Source organism: Thamnophis sirtalis, unplaced genomic scaffold, assembly GCF_051295495.1.
Source record: "Thamnophis sirtalis isolate CommonGarterSnake01/CBP01778 unplaced genomic scaffold, rThaSir2_p1.2 scaffold_11, whole genome shotgun sequence".
NCBI classification, from domain to species: domain Eukaryota; kingdom Metazoa; phylum Chordata; class Lepidosauria; order Squamata; family Natricidae; genus Thamnophis; species Thamnophis sirtalis.
In genome coordinates this window covers 29811399-29837901 of record NW_028261391.1, presented here as the reverse complement: position 1 = coordinate 29837901, position 26503 = coordinate 29811399, and the positions used below count along the sequence as shown (strand labels likewise).

Here is a 26503-nt window from a genome sequence, read left to right as displayed (position 1 = left end):
AACTCCTATAAATTGAGAAGTTATTTTTGATAAGTCTTTAGAATTGCTGCTGAAAATGGCAGCCATCTCTTCATTCACAGTAAACCATAAAATATGCATACATAAGTAAATTCCAATTTATTCCTTCTTGCCTTGTTTTAAAGATCAGAGGTGTATCAGTGGTATATGAAAGATTTGGGACAACCCTAAACTATGAAACATCATATTAGTTTTACTTTTTATGTATAACTTTAGGATCTTTCTTGCTAATTATAATAGACGGCAATGGAGGAGAATAAAAAATTCATGTAGTAATATAATCCTAATACAGCCTAGGAACTCAAAATCCCCCTATTGTTTTCTAAAGAGATTAAATATGTATCTATTTCTAGAATTTGCTAAGATATTGTTGCAAATATTTTTGATATGACATTGTGACTCCAAATGCTGTTGAATATCAAAACAATTTGAGTTTTATATTATAGGATTGCATTGAATTTGGTTTATGTATTGAAGTTGGAATGTGAACATGTATCCTACCATGGGAATGTAATAATGTAATAAAGGCTCCTGTTTTATATTAACAACATAGTTAATAATTTTCTGCCTCTCTGAAATTCTTGATTACTTTTCTCTTTCTCACTCTTGAATTCAAAACTGCTTTTAGAGCAAATTTGTTCTTCATTCTGATCAGAGATTTTTAGTATGAATTATTTATTTTTATTTGTATTGTCCTGCAATTTTTATAACACACACACACAGACACATACACACACACAATTTCAATAAAAAACAATATTATATAGATGTGCTTTTATACATATGAAAAAATAAAGCAATAAGTAGTGCCTCCTTTTAAGATGCCTGTAACTTTTAATTTGTATTTTTGAAGGGAAAATATCTCCCACCCATCTTTATATCTTTTTTTTCATCTTCTGTAAAATTTTATATTGTGTGATGATATCACTGTGAGCTTTCGGACAGAATGTCTCAGTAAGCATCAATTACATTAAAGGCAAAATATAATACTTGTTGAAATGTGAGCTTTACAAATTAAAATAAATAGTATTAAAATACAATGACAAAATGAGTAACTTAAAACAACGTAAAACATACTGATTAAAAAGGAGGAAAGAAATGAAATATAAAAACTTTCATGCATAATATTCACCCCAGGAAGTCTTGAATGAAGAATTAGTTCATTAGATATTTAAAAACATAGAGGGGGAAGACTCAATATTCAAGAGTGAGAACATCCTAGAGAATAGGGTGAAGGATGAGGCATCACATTTTATCAAGTTTAGTGGGCATCTAAAAAATTTTTAAAAAATGGATACAAATGCATATCCAGAAATCCAGAAGATTTTAAAGGTTAATGTACAATTAGAATCAGAAAGCTTTCTTTTGGGACTAACAAATAAGCAACTAGAAAAAAGTCATAGAACTTTGTTTTTATACATGATAATCATAGCAAGACAATTATATGGTCTAAAGGAGAAAGGCTTAACACTAACCATAATGGAAGAATAACTGGTAAAGAGATGGAAAGATGCAAAGATGGTTAAACTAACCTCTTTGATTAGGGGAAAAAAACTATTTTCATGTTTGACTAGAAATCTCTTATAGACTTTTTTGCATAGCTTTTTTATTTCTTTTGCTTTTTATTAGTATGTATTATGTTTTTTGAAAAACTTTAAATAAAATCTATATTTATAAGTGGGCATAGGAACCCCTGACTTACATAGCTTCGAAACTACGTGACCATGTGTCAGAACCCACTTGATTTTAGTAATTATACAAGTCTACAAAAGGACAGGAAATCTATTCAGTACCTTGCTCCCAAGTTGTATATAAGAAGCACATCTTAAGTCTTAGCCTTTTTCCTAATAATGTTATGTGTCAATCAAATGTTTCAGGCAAGAAACTTAGGAAGACAAAGGCCAAACATGAGAGAGCTTCTGAGCTTGTGTTCAATAATGCAGTATTAGTTAATTCAATGATATGGGCCAGAAGCAACCTGCAAAAAATGTAAAAGTATAGTAAATGTAAAAGTATAGTAAATGTGTCTTTGTGTGGATATATCTGCCATGTGGGTACTGTAACATTCTAAATAATCAGTGTTATCACTTGCATTAGAATCCATATAGGGTAATGTAAGTGGCCTCCTAAATGATTTTAGGCCACTAACCTTTGATCACACTGCTTTCTCTTATCTACTTAGAATAAACTTTAATCCTGATTCCTTTGGACCCTGCAAAAATGAAATAAAATTAGGTGACTTTAAATTCTGACAATTTCTTTGTTTTAGAATGATTTGGATCTTCAAGGACATATTTGGCACTGGGACTGCTGTTTATAGCAACAAGTTTTAGATGCTAAATATATTTCATAAAGTTCTCAAATGAAAAATATGCAATAATTTACACAGCCAGTTATAAAGATGTATCCATCTACTTCTGCATAAAAACTGCATTTGGAGTTTTCTCATTAAGAATGTAGAATGAGACATGGTAAAGAGAACAAAGATGAACAAAACCTTGCCTGATTTTTTGATTATGTCTCTCTTTTTCCTATTTTGCCACTTTGTTTAGGAGGGTTCAATTAACCTTCTGGAAAGTTTTTGCAAGGGCTGAAAGGAGTGAAATAATCAGGAAATATTTTGTAAGTTAATTATTATAAAACCCAAACTAATATCTTGCCTCTTAACATTTAGTGAAGGAATCTTCTCTGAAATGAGCTTTGAATGTTTTCACATAAATTCCTAAGAATAAGAGAGTTGCAAGGTATCATTTTGGGCATTGCTCAATGCAGAAATTGAAATTCAAGCATTCACGAATAGTGACTGACTAGGCACATTCTGTGAAGAAGAGCCCATCATTTCTCAAATAATTGGCTCCATGTCAAACTGCTCTTGTAATTATAACAGTTTTACAACAGTTATTAAAAAAATCAATTGACATGCCTTGACCTTCTTCTATTTGACATCTTTTAAGATATTTGAAGAATGCGATCATATTCCAGCCCAGTCATCTTTTTTTAAGGCTAAATATAAACAACTCTTCCTATATCTCTTCATAGGCTCTTGATCTGTTCCCCTGATCATCCTCATTACCCTTCTCTGAAACTCTTTCAATTTCTGTAGTCATGACCGGAACCATATACAATAGATAAGGGCTGCATGAATCATGATGAAAGCAGAATAAATTGAAACAATTATTCCTGTGATGTGAAAATTATACTCCTGTTAATGTTTCTAAAACAGTATTGCCTTTTTTTTTTACTCAGAACATTGGCATTGCTGATTTCATGTTCTATTTGTATACAGCTACTGTTTCAATCTTTCTTTTTTTACATAGGTACCATTATTAAGCCAGGAACACACATGCTCCATTTTATACTTTGATTGGTTTTTGTTTCCTAAGTGAAGAACATTCACTTATCTTTCTTAAATTTTATTCTAATACTTTCAACTTATTTCTTTAGTTTATCAAAATAATTTTGAATTTTATTTCTAGTATTAGGTTTTCTATTGTTTTTTTTCAACCATACATTTGATAAGACTTCCTTCTATCCATCTATCCAAGTCATTAATCAAAGTATTATACAATAGAGGACTTAGAGCTGCTCCTCATAGCACCTCAGTTTGTCTCTTATCTCCAGATTGATAAGGAATTATTGATGAGCTTCTATGATTTTAATCATGTATATATCTACTAATTGTTATGCATCCAGCATACATAACTACCTAGCTTTAAAAGATCAAATGTTTTACTAAAGTCAAGATATGCCTGTAGCATTCCCACAAATTATTAAATAACTTAAACGAAAAATGAGAAGAACAAACCTTGCTAGAATAATAAATCCATGCTGACTTCTGATGATTTACCATATTGTTGTTAAGGTTTTTGAAGTCTGAACACTTTATGATCCAGAATCTTTTGATGTTTGTTGATTGGTATGTAGTTTGCTACACCTTCCTTTACCCACATTTTGAAAGTGAAGACAATAGTACACTATCTTTCCTGTGATCACCATTCTGCCAGTTCTCCAAAATTTCTCAAAAATAATACATAAGAGTTCATTTAGCTGGACTATAAGCAAGTATCTTTATTATCCTGGGAGTGGGTTCCTCTGATTTTGGCAATTTAAATTATTCAAAGAAGCAACATGTTCTGCAACTACATTTTTATCCATCTCAAACTTCAGTCCTTCTCAGTTCTGCTGTTCACATTTTCCTGGTAGAAAAATTGATTGTTTAAGACTGGATCAATGTAGGAGTTAAGTGGCTCTGAGTTTTGTTTGTTATATATTAGCATTTTGTCATCTTAACTGAGCAGCTGGTATACACATTCCTTTCCTTTTATTTTGAATTTATCTAAAGGAGTCCCTTTTATGCTCAGCCTTCTTCCTTAACCTTAGTTCATACTCAACTGTCCTTTTCCTTATGACACTATCACCATTTGATGCACCCTTTGCGGGCTTCTCTTTTCATTTCTATATATGATATTTTTTGTTTTCAAATATTTACTAGGTTTCAGACATTTTTGGGCACCTACATTTGCCATTTCTGCTTGCCTCCAACTTCTTTTACCATAAAAATAGTTCATTTTTTAAAAAATTATGAATTACATTATTTGTTAAATTGTTCAAGTATTAACTTGTCTGGATAGTTTTGATCCATAAAAGCCTTCACTCTAGAATTTCATTGGCAGTCTTTTACAACAAAAGGACTACTTACATGAACATTATTTTCTGTGGTCTTTGCTTATTTTATAGCCGTTATGTCATGTTACCCTTACGCATAATCAACTTCATTTAATGTTTAATATGAATTTAAATTGATTTTCCCAGAAAACCCTAAATCTCTGAGAAAAAAGGAGGACTACAGATTCTTAAAAAAAAACTATCAGCACGGTTTCATACGTATTTATTCATAAGTCCTATTTAATTCAAAGGAAGTTACTTCTGGCATGTACAGTATGTATTGAAATGTAGCATCATAAGAACATCTTCCTCTTGAGAACGAATACTCTATTACTGATCTCATATGTTACGCTATTTTGTAATGGCATAGCATGTGATTCCAGTCCATTTAGCATGATATGAACCAGGTCAATACAGATGGTTCGCTTACAGAGATGAAGGAAAAGGTCTCAGGGCCAAATCATGAAGTTTTGGGCTATACATTTCTGTATAAGATATTCAGGAAGCACAAGGTTCTGGATTCCAGTTAGCAAAATTGTTCTGATATATTTTGATCCTTAAGGCAATGGATAGTTTTTGATACCTCTACTTTACCTACAGAAATATTTCAGACTGCTGGTTGAATCATATTTAATACTGTCACTCAATGAAGAGCCTCCTCACCCCCTGAAAGACATAGCTTCAGAGAAGGGATCACTCAGGAGTTGCTATGGTATCTCTCACCTATCTGTTCATGTATCCCAACAGCTACTTGCGGCTCCTAATAGAGCAATCACTCTTAAAGTCATATGCCACTGGAATGCTACCTCAATCTACTATGGCTCAGACTACTTACCGGGTTACGTGTAAATCAGTGTAACCAAGTTTTGTCTAATTAAGTTGAGTTCTGGATATGACAGTGCATAGTTTTCAATTTTAAAATAGCTAGAATAACAATATGCTTTTGTGTTAGCCAGAATGCTACAGCAATTTTTGTTCTGAACAAAGGAGTTTGAGAAATGGAGTTCATCTTTGCTTCTAATATAGCAAAAATGAAAACTGTGTAAGGTGGATGAAGGATGCGGATAGCACATTTGGGAAGTTTCTAGATTGCTAACATTGGTATAATTATAGGAACTTGCTGACTAATTAAATCCTTTAAAATGTTTCAAAATCTGGCTCACTGCCATTCAGTTCATATTCTTAGTTAGCCCCACTGTAGTAATTTATATGCATAAGACAACCTCTTTCTGGATTTCCTTTACACGCTCTTCCCTGTCATTAGTAATTTTTTCTCTTTATCCTCATGACTTTACCAGAGTTCCTAGCATTTTGCTGCCAAATGCATTCTTCATCAGAATCATGTGGTTTAGAAGTGTAAGCCTGTAATTTTCCTAATAGCTTTCATTTACAAGCATGCTGGTAGCTTCAGGCTCTGTTAAGAGTCACAGATGTTCTTTTCTCCTCCCCCTGTGTATCTATCACTTTTTCTTCCCCACCATGATCTCTCTATACATTTTCTGTGACAGATTTTGATCACAGCCAGTCAATGCTTCTACTGTCTTTCTCTCTCAAAGTAGGTCAAGAGAGAAAAAGAAACATGAGGCCCACATTCCCAAGAGTGCTGGGTGTACAGTTTCTGCTGTTCTCTTTCTCTTTTAAGCTAGCAGGGGAATTGCATATCCTTTTCGGAAGAGAACAGCCCCCACTTTACAACAAAATGTGCAACATTTAGTGATAGCAAAACTGTTGAATGTGGCATTCTTTAAAAATGTTTTAGCTGTAAATGGTTAGGAATGGGTGACTGGTTGCTAGAAACTTCAGATATTTTCTTTGGAAATGTAGAATGATTAGCCTTTCTCTTAAAACCATTTATAAAGATTTAAAAAATAATAACAGACGCCCCTGAATTCCTAAATTACTCCATATAATATAATGCTATTTTTTTTGTGTGATTTATAAGTCCCATCCTTAGCACTATCTTTGACCTTTGTATCACAGTGAATGTCTGAAGAATTAGGTGGTGTGCACATTTGTCATCCATCCAGAAGAAGCTGATATGACGTTGCTATGAGTAAAATGTTTATTCTGTAACATTGTAAGAATTATCATAAATTAAGTGTACTTAAAGTGTATTTGTTCATTGCCTTACTTGGCTTTGCTATTCAATTATGTTTGCTAGCCCTAGAGCATGGAAAAGTCCTCTAAGATTAAACCAGTCTAGAAATCTTATGAATAAAAAAATGCAGTTAAATCTATCCTGGATAAAAATTTCCTGTGGTTTGAACCACACATTACTTTTTTCTTTGTGGGAGAAATATAATTCTATGAGTCTCTCCTATTGCTGTTCATCTTTTGGAGTGTTTGAAGAAATACCCCAAAAGATATTCTTTAAACAGAAATTCTTAACACAAGAAAAGAAAAAGAGAGAGAGAGAAGCTTCTTAAAAAAAATAAATTGGTGCCTGCCAGATTGTAACAGTATTGCAACATATTCAGTATTTTGAAATAGCCAAGTTCTCATTGCAGACTTATATTCCATAGGAACACTGTGGCAGGATCTGAAGTATTGTTGGGCTAAAGCCATTGATTATGAAGCAATTAGTGAAAATTCATACATGGTGTGAGAGATTGGTCACCAATTAGAACATATATAGTTACAGTTTTGAAGCTAAAAGTTGTACAATTCAATACTGCATTTAAAAAGGCAATTACTTTTGTACATGTGGTTATTGCATGTTGGTTTATTTCATTTATGATATAAATTTAAAAAGCAGTGAATGTTGCTTTTGCATTTTCAAGTCATGCTCCCTTTATGTAACCCTTTCTTTTATGTACACTGAGATCATATGCACTAAAGACAAATTCCTTGTGTGTCCAATCAAACTTGTCCAATAAAGAATTCTATTCTACTCTATTCTATTCTGTTCTATTATATTATATTTTATTCATCAGAATGGTATAATATAACTTTGTTATGCAAAAATTCTAAAAAGATTTTTTTAGAAAAACCTAAAAGAACTCTAGGTATGTAAGAATTATAAGTTCATGTTTGATTTGTAATTGTCTAACCAAGTTAAAAGTCAGTATCAGTATATGAAAGCTAGTATTTAAAATTTCCATTTTAATTTATTCTTGGCTTTTGACAATGAGCTTCATATGGACTTAATGCCGCTTTAGAGATGCATACCTTGAGTGTACTGTACTGTGAAATTCATTAATCCCTTGTCACACAGGCATGAACAATGTTATGTTGAATTAACTTCAGGAGTAACCAGTTCTTTTGTTTTGGCAGATGTCTGTAGGTGATTGGCTAATTGTTATGTCAGTCTTATGCCTTCTCTCCTTCAAAAGGAAAATTTCTTACACAAATGGCAATCAAAGTTTAAAAAAGGAAAAAAATGTGAAAACCCTGAAGTACGAAAATTACATTATTTTGTTGATGGAAAACCCTGTTTTGATTGCTATACATGATTTTAGTAATCTAATCTAATAATCTTTTCAGCCATATAGAGTTTTGCCAAAATTAACAAATTGACTGAAGGATATATTCATTTATAATTAATATTAGGAAAGGAAGCCTTTGAATTTTTTAAATAATATAAATAAGCCTTCAAATTATCACTAACTTTCATCATTTGAGGATACAAAATTTGCTTGCTAATAGAATTTGCAGATTTGTATTAATTACAATTTTATTAGCTTCTGGAGAGTCATTATAGTAACCAATTAGCTCCACTTATTTTAAGACTAAATGGTGTTTGTTGATGATTAAAAGTTTCTAGTTCACTATGAAATGAAATGTTAATTTTTACTGATGGAGTAAAACTCTGACCAGTTAAATCATTCTTTAAATTTTGTGGTTACGTGAATGTTGGAAAAAACATTATTCTTGGTATATTATTTTTGTATGGCTAGAGTATTATTTTAAATGGAATGAACAGTTTTTACTCCAACTTTTTTTTCCAGCACTCAGGGCAGCCTACAACTACCATAGCAAAAGTACGAGTAATTGATACAACTAAAATCAAGGAAAAATTGTAAATATTTTTTTCTGTGTACATTATTCGTAGAAATTTAAACTGACTTTTCTTCAAAAGAAGTGAAAAAAGCATATTATGCAGTTATGTAATCAATACTGATTAAGGAATATTTTGCTATTGAAATCTATGTATCAAGATTTCTATATCCAACCAAGGAAAGCCTGATAATGCTTAATGCTATGTTCATAATCATAACATGTGCACTTTTCCTTTCATGCAAGAGTATAATATATAATATAACTTGCTTAGTTTTGACCTAAGCTTGCTTTACTAATTGTTATATATATATATATAAATATATATATATAAATATATATATATATATATATATATATATATATATATATATATATATATGTGTGTGTGTGTGTGTGTGTGTGTGTGTGTACATACGCACATATATATATATATATATATATATGTATGTATGTATGTATGTATATGTATATGTATATGTATATGTATATGTATATACACACACACACACACACACACACACATATGTATGTATGTATGTATGTTTCGGCGAGGTCTCACTCGCCATCCTCAGGCTGATGTTTTTGGCTTAAAGCATGGCCAGAGAACTGCCATCTTTCTATAAATCTTGGTGGGGTGGGGTGTGTGTGTGGAGTGCTGGCTTTTTTCAGTAAGTGGATTGATTGGATATGTGGTTGCATCATGATTGGTAGATTGGTGCTGATTGGTACCAATCATGATACAGCCACACATCCAATCAATCCCTTCTCCCAGTGATTTATTAGGACAGTTGATAGGTTCAAAAGATGGATGGTAAGGTAGTAAGGAATTGCCTGTAGTTGAAAAACGAACCATTTCTAAACACTGTTTAGCAGTTGTGAAAATGAATAAGATAATAAAACATGCAATTTGGATGACATGACAGCTAATACTGGACCTGAAATAATTCAACTTCCAAATTCAACCAGTGTTTTTCTTTTAAAGTTTCTCCAAAACATTACTATTCATTAATACTTTTATTTTCATATAATCCACTTTTAATGCCAGTTCTGCTGGTCACACATGCTCCATTTTATACTTTAGCCAAATTAACAACGCAGGTAACTGGTAAATCACAGCAGCATCGTAAGCCAGACCAAATTTTATACATAAGTTTCTGATATTGTAAAAATCAGCACAGAAAGCTGGACAGTAACCATCAGTCCAAATAAGGACTCAGTATTTCAAGTAATAATGTTTATTAGTTATGATATCTAGTGATCTTAACCAAGACTTGATTATATCTGATGCTACTTTTCAAAATCAATCAAGGTCGTTAAGGTGTAGATAAAGGAAACACACACACATACACACACATATTGCTTTATCATTTTAGCAATAGCACTTACATACGATTTCATAATGTTTTACAGCACTCTCTAGCCCGTTTATATAGTCAGCATATTGCTCTGAACAATCTGGCTCCTCATTTTACTGACCTCGAAAGTATGGAAAAATGAGTCAATCTTGAACTAATCAGGATCAAACTCCTGGCAGTGGGTAGAGTTATCCTAGAATTGCATTGTAACCACTGAACCACTGTGGCTCTTAACATTTTCTAAAATGATAGTTTATTGCATCAAAACCAAAAAAGAAATTTAGCATGCCTTAACAATTTGTTTATGGTATATGCTTTTATAGGCCAGTCTATGTCATCAGATACATGCTACGTGGAGTTAGAAGCACAATAATTGGATAGTTTGATTATTTGTGGACTTCTAATTAGTTAGATTAAAGAGCAGTAAAATTCAAACAGTTGGATTGTGAAAGTGACTGAATAATCAGATTTACAAAATATAGGTAAAAACAAAGGAAGCGATTATATCTAAATGGAGTGTTTTTATTTTCTGTATTTTAGTTTCATGAAGCTGTCACCCAGAAATCCAGAAAAATATCTTGCATTTTTAAAATGAAATGAAAGCAAATGAGTTTTATTAACTATAGGTGAAATGAGTGCCTGTATTTTAATCTTGTACTTAAATAAAATTAGTGATATTTACATTTAGGAATAAGTAAATTTTCTACCTATGTTTTATTTGACTTATTTCCTCTGTTTGCATGATATATTTAACTGGGTCATGGGGAGGGAAATGTGATACACAGACTCTAAAACCTAGCCAATTAATCCAGAGGAAGTTAGATATAATCCCAAACACACCCGGTAATCCGTATTATTTGTTGTAACAAGGTACAAGGTAATGAATTGACTGGGGGAAGGGATTGCTCAGTCATTTCTGACATGCAAACAGGACCATTAATACCAATTTAATAGTCATGCCAATTTTTTCCAGTGAAAAATGTTATGTTTACAATGATACAATGTGAGCACTGATAAATTCTGTTCTTTGCCTATGACACAGTGGGTGTGATCAGAATTCCAGTCATCTGGTAGCCTAGGTGGGATTAGTTTTAGCTCAAAACAGCACAGGATTCTTTGAAATTAACCTAACAGCTGACAGTGGGTCATTCTTCTTTTTCTACCCCCACAAAGCATCATCTACAATAAGAGCAAACCTGCAGAATGGCACTGATTTAGGAACTTATCTTTTTTTTAAAAAAATATTGTCCTTTCTCAATAGTTAAGGAAAAATAATGGAATCTCCCTTGGCTCTGCACAGTGGAACTGACCCTGATCTGGGCATATGGATTTTTAATTGGGGAGTGGGAGGGCAACATAAAAAAAAAGAGAAAGAGGTACTCTCAGTAACTTTTTGTGACAGCTGGAATGCTATAAAAATTGTTAGCAGGTATTTGACCAGGACATGGTGATCTGTGTTACTGCTTTGTGGGGTGTTTATTCTGGGAGAATGTTTGACTAGATAAATTGTGCTGTTCCATAGCTGCTGTTGTACTGATAGATGTCTGAGAAAATCCATATTAAAAAAATAAATTTTGAGGTTTCATTTTTATTTGATGGTAATTCATCAGATGTGGAAAGAAAAACAAGATGGGTCTGTGGGCAGGAATCTCTCATATATCATAATAATTGTTAGAATGTTGGCCATTACTGTAGATACCCCCAAAGCTCTGGAGCTCATTGGAATACCATGGGCTAGTCAGAGTCTCTGGCTGTCAAATTCCTATACTGTATATATACAATAATATAACACAAAATGCAAAATGAAAGTATAATATACAGAAGGTAGCAGTAACAGTATTTCAAAACCTAAACCAATATAAATCATTGCATTAATACAAATTGCAAAATAACTAATGCATTAATACAAATTAAAAACTAATTAAAAGCCAACTAAAAAGCCTGGTAAATAGAAAGGTTCTCTCTTGTACAGATCTACTTCACTTCCTTTGTGGAAGTGGATCTCATTACAGTAGAACATCTTGAGGTCTGTTGGGAGGTCCACTAGAAGATTTTAACTAATTAACTATTTGACTTTTAAGAGGATAGTTAAGAGGATTAAGCAGAAAAAAAGGGATGAGAAAAATGTACTCTGACCTTCTAAAAAAAGTGTTACACAAATGCAATTAATATTTTATAGGCTATACTTACATTTAAAATTTTGGAATAATTATTGTTTATGACAGAAATAAGATGTTTTCTGATATTAAGGGTGAAACGACCAGAGTCAAACTGAAGGGAACATTACCATTCTCTACTTCTTTAACCTTCAAGCTATAGTAGAAAGAAGCTCATTTTGACACAGTGGTTTGGGTGTGGAGAAAGAGTTTAAAATCTACATGATTAACTTAAAATATAATAGCTTAAATAAAAATTATACTATATTAAATATTGTAAATTGTAATATATGCTGACAAATTAAAGTAAGCAACAAAGGCAGAAGTGGTATTCAGCAGGTTCTGACCAGTTCTGGAGTAGTTTGGAGAACCGGTAAATACCACCTCTGACTGGCTCCTCCCCCATCTATTCTCTGCCTCCCGAATCCCAGTTGATTATAAGGAAATGTGGATTTTGCAGTAACCTTCTCTGGAGTGGGGAGGGAATGGAGATTTTACAGTATCCTTCCCCTGCCACGCCACCAAGCCATCCCCCAAGCCATGTCACACCCATCAAGCCATGCCACAGAACCGGTAGTAAAAAAAATAAATAAATCCCACCACTGAACAAAGGAATAGTAATTTTATCTTGATTTTTGTATTATAATTTCAGAATGGATGCCTATGGGCCTGATATAGCAAAACTATAGAGATTGTGCCATCTTAAAGTATATTTTATGGTTTGTATACCAGGCTAGCCTATTCAACCATGAGTAAACTAAACTAATATTTGTGAATCTGCCACCATGTTACTAGTATTCAAATCAATTCAAATATATATACAAGTGGGAGATATTACTAGCAGTGGAATGCTAATATTCGCAACTCTCTTATATACATTAAACCTTCTGAAATTACTACATGGACTTACAATGCTATACAATACTTTGAAGTCACTGATAGTTATATCAAAAAATGTGTTCATTTGCAGTAGGTGATATTACTATGAAAATAAGTACGACAGCTAAATAGTTAAGCTGAAAATTCTGTGTTATAATGTATTTAATATTTTATTATTGTTGTTATTTGATGTAATTTTTGTTCTTGGCTCACTGGATATACTAATATTTCCTCCCCTCCAAATGTATTTATAGCACACATAACATGTAGTTTGTAACAAGAGATAATTTTAATCCAAAGAACAGAAACAAATATCCATTTCACATATCCAATTTATTGTTTTATTTATTGAATCTTTATTGGATTGCGACCTTTTGACAATTATAATATATGTTCCACCCTTATGGATAGTAGATGTGTCTCTGCCCAGAGACCCAGTTGCTTGGCCTACTGCATGAGGAACTGGGAGAGAGGTCCCCCCCCCCCCCCCGATGGTTGATATGGCCTTTGTGGCTGTATTGTCTGTGAGGACCAAAATGTGTTTGTTGGACACACTGTCCTGGAAGTGAACAAAGGCCAGATGGACTGCCTGAAGTTCCAGCCAATTTATGTTGTGGCTCAGGTCTGACTGGGACCACTGACCTTGAGCCATCATCTATTGCTTTTTTTTTAATTAAAGTTTTTTATTTTTTTCATTTTCATAACACATAACCACATGTATACTGTTACATAACCAACATAATTTTATATTATTAAATATTAACATCAATTTGTCTTACCATCAACTCCCAAAAAGCAATTATTGGCTCCTCTGCTCTCCATACACCATATTACCCTGTCCATCACTTTCTTATCCTTCTTTCCTCTTCCTCCCTACCTCCTTTCTACCTTCTGTCATTCTTCTCTACTTCCCCTTCCTCTCTTCTTCTCTCTTCCTCTTTGGTGGCAACTATGCATTTCCTCTGGCTTCAGCAGTGGCAAGCAAATGCCAGTCAGAAGCATAGACTAACATCTGCCCCTTCTCGTTGGACCGCTTATTTGTGGACCACCTAGAGCCCCTCTTGGTCAAATCTAGGGACAAGCGCAAGATTTTGCCAACTCTTTATCAGCAGGCTGAACCTTGCCCTCCCCCCTATTGTCAATTCTCACCCTTTCAAGGGTCGGATGGGGGGATTCAACCTCCCTTGTCCGCAGAGACAATTCCTTTCCAGAAAAGGTCAGCAGCAGGATATGGCAGATAGGAGAGTTATTCACTATTGTTGGGATGCAAAAAATACAGTACATAATGTTATTCCCTTTAGCTTCCTGCATTGGGCTTCAGCCCACAAATATTAGGCTGCAATCCCATAATTTCTAGTCATTATGAAGCTGCACTGATGCTACTGAATATTTCCCTTTTGATGCAGGTGAAAGCAGAATCTCTGTCAGCATAATTTAATAAACCCAATTGTTATTGATATAACTGTATTTGGTAAGAAATAAAAAATCAAAAATCTGTAACTTTTGCATAATGTGAAACTTATACTTAGAAAACAGAAATTTATACCTAATGGTCAGAATAGTATAAATTCTGATGAATCACAAAAATATTTCAATTAATTAAATATGTCTTTTCTTATTGTACTTTGTAAATATGTCTTATTGATTATTTATAGTCATAAAAAACTGGCAATCAAGATGGAAAATAATGTAACAACAATTTCTCGAGAGGAACTGGAAGAACTAAAAGAAGCATTCAATAAAATAGGTAAGTTTGCTGAAGTTTTCCAAGATTTAGTTAACCCTTCATACATAATATTATATTATATATAAGAATAGTCATATTGTCATGAAAGAAGCAATCTGTCATTTCTTTGTTAGTTTAATGAAGAAACTGGAACACTTCAGTCATTTGTTTTTCTTTAGAGGTAAGTTTTTCCACTATACTCTGAAATCTATATTTTAGTGAAATAAATAATATTCTTCTCTTTCTGCAAACAACTGCTGTTCAATCTGAGATTTGTGTTTCACTCTATGTTTGTTCATGATACTATGTGGCTTTGGAAACTCAACTACCATATTTTTTGGAGTATAAGGCGCATTGGAGTATAAAACGCACCAAGATTTTGAAGAGGCAAATTAAAAAAAAAAGTTTTTGCACTTTGCAGACCTCCTGAAAATGGCTCATTGTGTGCAAAAATGGGCCTTTTTTGTCAAAAATGGGGGCATGCATAGCTTTTAGGAGACTTTTAGAGTGTTACTGGGGGCTGGCGGGGCACAAATGAGCAAAAAATGGCCAGTTTTTTGTGAAAATGGCCTTTTTTTCAAAAAAAAGAACATGCATGCCCTTTAGGAGGCTTATAGAGTGCTGGGAGGGGGAGGCAAAAACGAGCAAAAAACTGCCTGTTTTTCACTCATTTTTGCCGATCTCAGGCCTCAGGAGCATCTGGAAGCCTCCTAAAGGCGATGTATGGCCATTTTTGCAAAGGAGACGGTGTTTCAGGAGCCCAAAAATGCTGTATTCAGTATATAAGACGCACCCAGATTTTCACCCTTTCTTTTGAGGGAAAAGGGTGCGTCTTATGCTCCAAAAAATAAGGTAATTATCTTCTTATCACTAGTTTCAGAGGATGGTTATAAAGAGAGATAGAAGATTTTACATTGATAGGGACTTGTAATATGACTAGTGAGTAATGAATTGGCATATAATAGACTGAATAAAGGAGCAAGGTAAAATCTTATAAAAATTAGTTTTGCAAAAATAAATATGAGACAGATATAACGGAAAAGAAATTGAACACAAGGAGTCCAACAAATTATACTGTATGGAATGCTTCTACATTAATACACAAAATCTGTGTTAAACAAGATGAGCTAGAAATCATGAGGTATAAAGGCAAGTATAATATAAAAAAGATTATATAACACAGTAAGACGAATCCCACCGGTGGAGCATTGGATTTAATAGGTAAACTTTATTTCAGAGGAACAGATAACACGTTATATACCAGAAAGGAACTTAACTACACAGAGATCCATTGGACTGAAAATAACATAAGTGTTATTTGAAATGGCATGTTGAAATGTGCTATGTTCCTTGGGTCTGATGCAGACTACCAAATCAGTCATTAGAGGTACATGATGATTTTATAAAGCAGGTAATTGAAGCTTTAAAAAATCATGAAGTAATTGTAATGATATATCCAGATATGAATTGAAAGACTAATTTTGTCAAACAAAATGTGTAATAAATTTTTTATCTACATTGATGATAATTTTCTCTTTCCAAGGACAAAATTGCAGTGGTTAGTAGGCCAATTTATTACCTTAAACTTGTCTTTTACTAAAGATATTAAATAAGGGTAAGTTTGGATGCAATAGCTACATTGTTAGCATTTTTTATTTAACAAGCACTTGAAAAAATATCAACTTAAATAATGATTTTTAAATTGGCCAATACAATAAACTAATGGAAATGATAAAAAGATAATATGAAAATAAAATCTTAAACATACTATAATTGCCTGAAATACCTTGAAAAGAAAATTAAGAACAGTACAATATCAAAAAATACGAGAAAGAAAACTAGGAAACATCTGAAGATCCAATGAATGTTAACACAACTTCATCTTCACAACAAGGAATAAATCAGAAAAACAAAGGTACAAGGTGAGCTAAGGTTAGCAAGAAATGCAGTTATCTAGCAACTTTATGTTACATCAAATATGTTGAAAGCATAAGAAAACAGAATGAATGAAGCATAAGATGTGATGAGAAAGACACACACACACAGCCCACAGAAGACCCCTAAAATATGAATATGTTCTCAGTTAATCTGTTTGAAATAATAATATTTCAGCAAAAATACATTATCTATTACTAAAGATAGCCTAAATTCAAGGTGATAACAAAAGAATGAAAATGTATTATTTTAAAACAGCAATTGAAATATCAATAGTAACAAAGCAGTTTTGTTTTGCAATTTATAGACATTGATAATAGTGGATATGTCAGTGATTATGAACTTCAAGATCTTTTCAAAGAAGCAAGTCTTCCATTACCTGGCTATAAAGTTCGTGAAATTGTGGAAAAAATTATAGCAGTGACAGATAGTAACAAGGATGGCAAAATCAATTTTGAAGAATTTGTATCGGTAAGTAAACTAATATCCTAGGCTATATCTTAATCTGAATATAGCTGAGTTAGAATTAATTATGTATGAAACAAAAGGTTATTATTAAAATATATTTTAAAATACATGCCACAAGCTATGGCTTTACTCTATACATCACATGCTCAATAATGTACAATATTCCTAAAATGTACCCCACACAGTCAAAAACTGATGGGTCTGTCATGTTAGTTGAGGAATGGTTATATAGCAGTAATGTGTAAACTTATATATCACTCCAGAATGCTTTGCAGCACTCTCTAAGCTGTTACAACATTAGCATATCGCCCCCAACAATCTGGGACCTCATTTTACCAACCTTGGAAGTATAAAAGGCTTGAGCTGGTCCTGGCAGTGGGCCTAGTTAGTCTGCAATACTGTATTCTAACCATTGCACCACCACATCTCAAACATATGATATCCTGTTTTGTAACTTTCACAGTATTTATTTACATTTATCAGCCAGCCAACTTTAGCAGTATAGTGACAGTTTTTGAACAACAGCTCTCAAAATAATAATTTTAAAAAAATAACTTTGAAAATGGGTGTAAGACCTTTTTAGTAGCTATACCTTACAAAATCTACTCTTGTCCTTGCAGTTGTTGATTTCAGGGCAGCACATGGATCTTCACATCATTTGCTACAGGAACTATAAATTAGTCTGTATATCAATTATAACAGGTTGTGAAATGATGACTGTTAAATTTAGTGCAATTATCAAATCCTCTTTGCCAAGGAAACTGATAGAATAATGATAGGCACATCTGGGTGCAATTTCAAAACATCTATGCCTTTTGGCTGCCCTCCACTCTGTGACTAAGAATAATGTCCAAGAAAGCTGCTTCAGTTCACTCAGAGCTGAAGAAACTTTTTCAATGAGGAGTGAAAGATCTTCAAAGAAAAATAAGAAAGTTCAGTTGCCTTTTGAAAAAGCATCTTTGGGACTCCAGTGATGAAGCACCCACAACTTCTGAAGGCAAACTATTCACTGGTTAATTGTTCTCACTGTTAGGAAGTTTCTCCTTAATTCCAGGTTGCTTCCATCCTTGATTAGTTTCCAACCATTGTTTCTTGTTTTGCCTTTTGGTGCTTTGGAAGATAGTAGACCTCCCTCTTTTTTGGTGCAGCCTCTCAAATATTGGAATTCTGCTATTATGTCACCCCTAGTACCTTTTTCTCTAGACCAGTGATGGCTAACCTTTTTCCCATCACATGCCAAAAGCGGGGGGAGTGCAGGGGAGGGTCGTGTATGGGTGTGCCCCACCCATAATGCTATGTGTGTGACCCCATGGCGTGCATGCGCACATGTCCCCTGCCCTCCCCCACACACTTTTGGCATGTGATGGACCCGGTTTTTTACCCTCCCCAGGCTCCAGAGACTTTCTAGGAGCCTGGGGAAAGCAAAAACAGCTCCCCCCCCTGAGGCCCTCCAGAGACTTCAGGAGGCTTCCCTGAAGGCTCTGGAGGGTGAAAAATGGCCGAAAAAAAAGGCCGAAGTCAACTGACCAGCACACGCATTTGTGCCGGAGCTGACAGAACAACGCCTTGCATGCCCTAACAAATGGCTCTGCATGCCACCTGTGGCACGTATGCCATAGGTTCGCTATCACGGCTCTAGACTATCCATACTCAATTCCTACAACCAATCTTCATGTTTTAATCTCCAGGCCTTTAATTATCTTAGTTGGTCTTCCCTGCACTTTTTCCAAAGTCTCAACATCTTTTTTTGCAGTATGATGACCAAAACTGGATGTGATATTCCAGATGTGGTCTTACTTAAGATTTATAAAGTGATACTAATACTTCACATGATTTTGATTCTATGTCGCCGTTTATGCAACCAAAAACTGTATTGGCTTATTTGTCTGCTGCCACATACTGCTGGCTCATATTTAAATGATCATCCACTAGGAAGGTCCCTCTCACAGTTACTATATTTGTGCCATGCTTTGCCTAATTTGTACTTGTACCTTGGTTTTTCCTGTCTAGATGCAAAACCTTGCTTTTCTCCTCATTACATTTCATTTTGTTCATGTTGTTTTTCCCCAGGTTATTCAGGAACTGAAAAGTAAAGAGATTAGCAAATCATTTCGAAAATCCATAAACAAAAAACTGGGGATTACTGCAATTGGAGGAACATCATCCATTTCCAGTGAGGGAACTCAGCATTCTTACTCAGGTAAAAAAATTGTAATGTTCAAAGGAATGTTTTTTTCAATGTAATGCTAGGATTAACATTTATGAAGGAATATGGATATGGTTCTTATAATTACAGGATGGCCTGCTCAAAATAAAAGATACATAACAGTATTCCCTATTACGGTTTCTTTTAGAGTGTGCTGAGACAGCAAGGTTGAATCTATGGCATATCTATTGCTCGATTGCTCTTAAAATATATTTTCCTCTTTTATTTTCCAGAAGAAGACAAGGTTGCATTTGTTAACTGGATAAATAAAGCTCTTAAAGATGATCCTGACTGCAAACATTGCCTCCCTATGGATCCATCAGATGCTAGCCTTTTTAAGTCACTTGCTGATGGTATCCTCCTTTGGTATGTTCAATTTTTTAAAAAATGTTTACCAAAATACAGGCTGGTGAGTACTTAAGGCATTATCATCACTTAATTTTGATACTATAAGCCCTATTTCTTTTAGTTGGAAAGTTCAGCAAATTTTGAATTCTTTCATTGAAATAATAAAAATTATATATATACAGGTAGTCCTCACTTATGAATATTAATTGGCATTGGGAACCCTGCTGCTAAACAGGACAGTCATAAAGTGCAATATCATGTGACTGTCCTGACTTATGAAGGCAGTTCTTCCAATTGCTGTTATTAGGCAAATCCTCCACTCAAGGTTTGGTACACAGTTGCTGCTTCTGCATTGTTATTAGCAGTCTCACTGAAGAGTTTTACAAAGAAATCACCCATTCTCCTTTACCTCCCCTATCACCATATCCACCTTGAATAAGAATGAACTGCTATTTTTAACAGCAGCCTTGGATATATATGGAATGCTTTAATACTAATCTCTACTGATCCCAGAAATTATCCAAGTGTAAACATTTGAAAATCAGAATTAAGCTAACTGTTTCCAGCATGATGCTGTGGTCTAACAGCTATTGTCTTCATTCTCCATGCTAGGTCAAAGACAGTTCTGATATTTTTCATCTTGGCAGGGAGGAAATGTATGTTACATGAACATGCATGTACATATGCTTATGCCTCCTGTCTGTGGTGACTGCAGATTCTTCAGTTAATAACGGTGGAATATTAGTATATGAAAAAACTAAATGAATTACAGCTACGTATGGTGCTAATGTTATTCCATATTCATAATGTTTTCATATTCTGTATGCCTACTAAATGTTTTGCTATTTAAGGTTCACATTTATGGAGAACTTTAATCTGCCAATCTTTTTAATCACTTTACACTGAATTTCTTTCACATTAAGCTAATAATTATTTTTCTTTATTTTCAAGCAAAATGATTAATTTATCTCAGCCAGATACAATTGATGAAAGAGCAATTAATAAGAAGAAGCTTACAGCCTTTACTAGATCAGTAAGTAAACCATAGCCAAAATCTAATAGCAATTAAGAAGATGAACAAGGCAAATTATAAACTGTAAGACATATATGGATGATGTTTGGGTAGGAGATTAAAATTTGATCGTAGCTCTCATGTAAAATTACATTACAAGATAATGCCAAACTTGAAAATTTCTTACACGAGCCAGAAATGGGATTGATACTAGTGTTTTAAAAGATTAAAAAGAATTTGGTTTGCTTAAAACTTCTGAGTTGCATATATATAATTAAAATGTATTTTAATTTTACAGTTTGGGCCTGAGGTGTGAGCAAAATCTAAAATTACTAAATTATTAAAATTTATAAAAAAATGATTTTGGAAGTTTCTGAATATATAATTAATTTAAATCTACAACTGAAAAGTTGTACCAAGATAAATATAGAAAAACCTGCACTGAGATACAACAAATCAATGTGTTAGAATTTCTATGATCTCAAAATGCAATTAATTCCACAGAGGGTTCTCTTTCATGTTTATTGGGCACCCCGAAAATACTGTAGGTAGTTAGATTCCAATGTCCATCTGTAACATTTTGGAAGTGACATAAATTTTATGTTTTGGAATTGATATACATTGAAGACATTTTGGCATAATATTCTCCAGACTCTAAACCTTATGAAACAGGAGATTTATCATTCATAGGATGTAGCTAAGATTGTTTTTATTTATTTATTTATTTATTTATTATTTGTTTATTTATTTATTTATTAAATTTATATGTCGTCCCATCTCACTGTCTGAAGCAACTGGTTTTACTCTAGTGGGGGGAAAAGATCCTTAATTAAAAAATACTCTCAGCATAGGAAATAGCTTTTTATTGCATAACGTATGATCAATATCACTTCAGTTAGCTACAGTTTAGTTGTTTGAGACCTGGGTTTCAATTATATGTAAGAGTATTGAACATATATTTTTCTTTCAATATTTTTCTGTATTTTCTTTATCTTTGTTTCAGCTTTCTTATATTTCTTATATTTTATTTTTATATTTTGGGTTTTTTTTGCTTCTGGTTATAGATGAAAAATGCATATAAAAACAAGGCAATAAATTGTAACATTTCTAGTTATTTAAACTTTCTCTATATATTGTATTGCTGTAGTAAATATATTAATATGTGTGAGCATTTGAGTAGAACAGTTTCCAGGAAGCTTTCTCATTTCTAGCACAGAATTTTGCATAGTTCTATTACTAAAATATTTGTAACACATGTTTGTAGAACATATCAATTCAAGTTGTTCTACTACCTGTTTTGTTATGCCTATTAACTTCCTCCAATTTTACATTCCCTCCCCCCAAAAAATGTCTTTTTGTTTCATCATAATCCTTTTTTACATTAAAAACTTGTGTGTGTTTGTGTTTGTGTGTATTCATCTCTGATTCGAAAGGTCTTATTTATTTAGCTTTCACATCTCCATTTTTCTTATAGTATTTTATTTAGATGTCATAGTTATATAGCAATTTTTAGAATATCCTAGCACAGGCATATTCTGAGTTATGATGGTAACATTTTATATGGTTGAGTTACTAAAAGAATAAACATAAATTAACAGCTGTATTAAAAAGGGCCTATGCTCTATCAGCTCTTTCAATGGAAAAATACTTAATATTATAGAATAATTTATTAAATACTGACTTTCAGTTTTTCAAATATGCTGAAAACAGTTCAAATGTCAGCTGATTTATGAAATACTTTCTTAGTCTGTTCATTCTACATCTGTTTCTTTCTCTCTAATGTAGTGTTGTTGTTTTTTTGCTTTGATTTTAGGAAAATCTAGATCTAGCACTAAATTCTGCATCGGCTATTGGCTGTACAGTAGTTAACATTGGATCACAAGATCTAATAGATGGAAAGCCACATTTGGTGTTAGGATTACTATGGCAAATTATTAAAGTTGGGCTTTTTTCTGATATAGAGATTTCCAGAAATGAAGGTGAGAATTTTAAACATTCATCAGGAATAATAAATTCTGTAGCTTAAGCATATTCTTTTATTTGTTTTTCTTTTGAAGTTCCAGAATAATATTTATTGAAAACCTTTTCCAGCTCTTATTGGTTTACTAAGTGATGAAGAAGAATTGGAGCAATTAATAAAATTGTCTCCAGAAGAACTTCTGCTACGCTGGGTTAACTACCATTTGAATAATGCTGGGTGGAAGAAAATAAGCAACTTTGGTCAAGACATTAAGGTATATCTTACTTAAACTTGTAGTAAATAAAGCAATTATTACAATCAGAATTTTAAAAATAGAACTAATCAAAGTTTTCATAAATTATTCTGCTGTTGCATTTTAATAAAAAGTATACTATTGAAATACTTTTTGAACCTAACGTATTATTGCCATACATTGCCAACTTATGAAAGACCATTTCTTAAATAAGAAATTCCATGGTCTCAAAAAGCTATTTATAAAACTTATGGAAGAAGAATAAGAAAAATATCATTTCTAGAATCAAAAACTATGGAAGCAAATTAATACTTATAACATTAAAAAATAACAAAAAACAGATTTCCTTACTTTTTTAATTATATTATTAAACGTATGTAGCACAATTCCCAAAAGTTTTGGAATCCAGAGAAGTGGGATAATTGCAACTGGAATTGTTTAGAATTTTGGATCCAGGAGAAAACAACAGAGCCTAGATACCTGTATTTAGAGATTTAATTCATCTAAAAGCTGACCTTTAAGCTGAGGACACCTGGTTCTGCAAAATCTCTATTGTGAGCCAGTAAAACTTGTTGTTGCTCTCCATCAAGATCAGCTCCTGTATTTTTTTTAGCACTGTTTATCCAGGCACCTTTTTATTGCTGTAATTCTGTAGATACATCCCAACATATTACTTTGTGTCTTTTTCAAAGGTGATATCCTCCAAGAAATATGAAAATCCATTAACAAAATATATTCTATGCAGAACCTATATAGAATATGATTACAGGCATATTAGTATAACAATTCCAGTCATTCTCATTTCAGCATCGGATAAGTGTACATTAATCATTTTCGTTTAAAATTTGCATTGTTCAATTCAGGACTCAAAAGCTTATTATCATCTTTTGAATCAAATTGCACCCAAAGGAGGCAACAATGGAGAAAAAGCCATTGCCATAGATCTTTCAGGTTTTAATGTAAGTGTTCTGTTAATTCTTTCAGATTATAGACACTGGCTAGGTTGGCAAACCAAGTTATAGCATTTCTACTAAGCATATCTAACAGATTTCTTGAATAGATAATTAAACAGTATGATTGAATTCCTTTTTTTAAAGGAATGGGTTGCTTTGTATAATCTGACCAACTATGTTAAAAAAATTGATAATCTAGTAATCTGATGTGATGGTTTAATAATGAGTCTTAATGCGGGATACTTTGAGAATCAAGCTGGAATATGCTTCAAATATATATTGAAGATTTATTTCAATATATTTTGTCTCAAGTTTATATGGTAGAGTCAGTTATGACTTTTTTTTACCATTACATAGTCTTAGATTATACTGATTATTCAAATCTGATCTAATCTGGTTTCAAACTCTGAGACGGAAAAATTTGCAAAACATTTAAGTCTGAGAAAGACATGGCTGCTTAAATTATACAAACATTATGCTTTGAATGTGCTTCCATAGGTTTAGAGACATCTGTTTTGAAGCATTTGTAAAAACTTGCTATCAGTTACTTAACAAGTAGAAAATGAAAACAAAAACAAAAGAGATACCTGTTAGTATTCCAGGTAAAACTCTTCTTGGAATATAACAGCGAAGTATGTTACCCTTTCCCCCATTATATAGGCTACTTTTCTTTTTTCATAATAATATATTCTTGACTACTGTATTGTGTTGCCTAGTCAGAGTCTGATCTTAGAGATTAAGAAACCCCTGAGGATGTTTCCTTTAGATCTTCTGAGGGAAGAGTATGGTATTGTAGACTGCTGTAGGTGGGCCAAAGCACAGATTCTAAATGCATTAAATGCAATCAGGAATCCTGCAAAAACAGGGTTTTCTTTCCAAACAATTTATGTTTTTCTTCTGCATCTAGAATTTTATGTCTAATGCAAAAATGGATGCATGTATTTTATTTTAAATTTGCAATTTATTTTTCCCCAGGAACCAAATGATTTGAGGAGAGCTGAATATATGCTTCAACAAGCAGATAAATTGGGTTGCAAACAGTTTGTGACGCCTACAGATGTGGTTGCAGGCAACCCTAAACTTAATATAGCCTTTGTTGCAAACCTCTTTAACACATACCCTGCCCTGCAAAAGCCTAAAAACAATTCTTATGATTTCAGTTTATTAGAAGGTAAGTAACTTCAATACATACTAATTGAGATATTGGAGAAAGACTTATTTGTATTTGGTTGTTTATTATTTCTTAATTTAAATAATTCAATGGGGATATTGTTTGCTTGTTTATTTAATAGTGTACTTGTATGTTGCCTCTCCCTTAATGGCTTAGGGCAGCTTAGAGCAATACAATTAAAACAGCAACAGTTTAGTTAAAACAAATGCTAAACCAGATTAAAAGATTTGACTATGATTTGAGCTCCTTTCTAAATCTAAGAAGAGTGAAGTGCTGCCAAATTCTAGCCAGCTGAGTTTCTAGACCACCTTCAAAAACATCCTATAAAGACTAATGCAGTCTTTAGTTGTTAGTGTACAATATTTTCTTCTTCACTTATGGACATGATTTATCAACCAAAGTTGATAAAAGATCTCTTGATTTTATTAATGGTCCAGGATTTAATGCTGTATTTAAAAGGTACTCCCAGATTGCAAATCTGATCCTTAATGGAAAATGTACACTTTTCAAATCCTGAAGTCCACCTTCTGAATCAGAAGCAACTCCATTTTGTCTGTGCGAAGTTTCTCTAACGTCAAGTCCCTTGTTGTTCTTTAACTTAATTATATTATTTCATTGAAAGTTTAGTTCACTATGTTTTTCCCAATTATGCTCAAGCCATATAATTTAACATGATTTTTGGGGTGGGTGGGTTGGAGGAGGGGAAATATGCTAGTTTCCATTCAAAACTATGGAGTAAAATTGGAACACACATACCTATAAACCTAATTGCGCAAGACAGTTAAGAATGGAAAAGATTTCCCCAATATAGGTAGTCCACAATTTACAACCATTCTTTTAGTGACCATTTGAAGTTACAATAGCACTAAAAAAGTGACTTGGGACTGTTTTTTATACTTATGACAATTGCAGCATCCCCATGATCATGTGATAAAAATTTGAACACTTGGCAACTGACATGTATTTATGATAGTTACAGTATTTGGGGCTCATGTGACCTTCTGACAAGCAAAGTTAATGGAGAGGAGTTCAAATCACATCAAGATCTTGGATCTTAAACTGTTTTTTTAGATGTTAAGGATACCCAAATACTGAAATTAGGCTAGTGCTCATAATATTACATTTAATAACTTTACAATCTTTCTTCATAAAATGCAGATTTGACTCCTCCTACTTTAGGTACTGTATTTAGTTGGAGGCTTTTGGCTTGTAAAATTATATTTTGAAATCTGTTTTTCCTTTCATTCTGTTACTGTGATGACTGTTCTCTTTGTAACTGTCTTGTTTTTGTGACATATTAGTGTTTTTCTTTTAATATGCCATTACAGCTGTGGTAATAGACATTTATTTTAAAGTCATATGAATTAACATTAGTAATTAGTAATAGACATTTATTTTA

The 26503-nt window shown here is 32.9% G+C and overlaps 1 protein-coding gene across 2 annotated transcripts in view; it reads left to right on the top strand.

The window, feature by feature from the left end:
* The window catches only part of PLS1 (plastin 1), a 50164-nt gene that overhangs the window by 3922 nt on the left and 19739 nt on the right, over positions 1–26503 (top strand). For both annotated transcript variants that reach the window (XM_087725430.1, XM_014054839.2), the window contains exons 2-10: positions 14728–14819; positions 17041–17204; positions 19272–19401; positions 19641–19773; positions 20707–20788; positions 22581–22746; positions 22859–23001; positions 23844–23939; positions 24909–25104. In XM_087725430.1, the coding sequence (XP_087581556.1) occupies positions 14750–14819; positions 17041–17204; positions 19272–19401; positions 19641–19773; positions 20707–20788; positions 22581–22746; positions 22859–23001; positions 23844–23939; positions 24909–25104 (1180 nt within the window). In that variant the 5' untranslated portion in view covers positions 14728–14749. The remainder of the gene's footprint in view (positions 1–14727; positions 14820–17040; positions 17205–19271; positions 19402–19640; positions 19774–20706; positions 20789–22580; positions 22747–22858; positions 23002–23843; positions 23940–24908; positions 25105–26503) is intronic.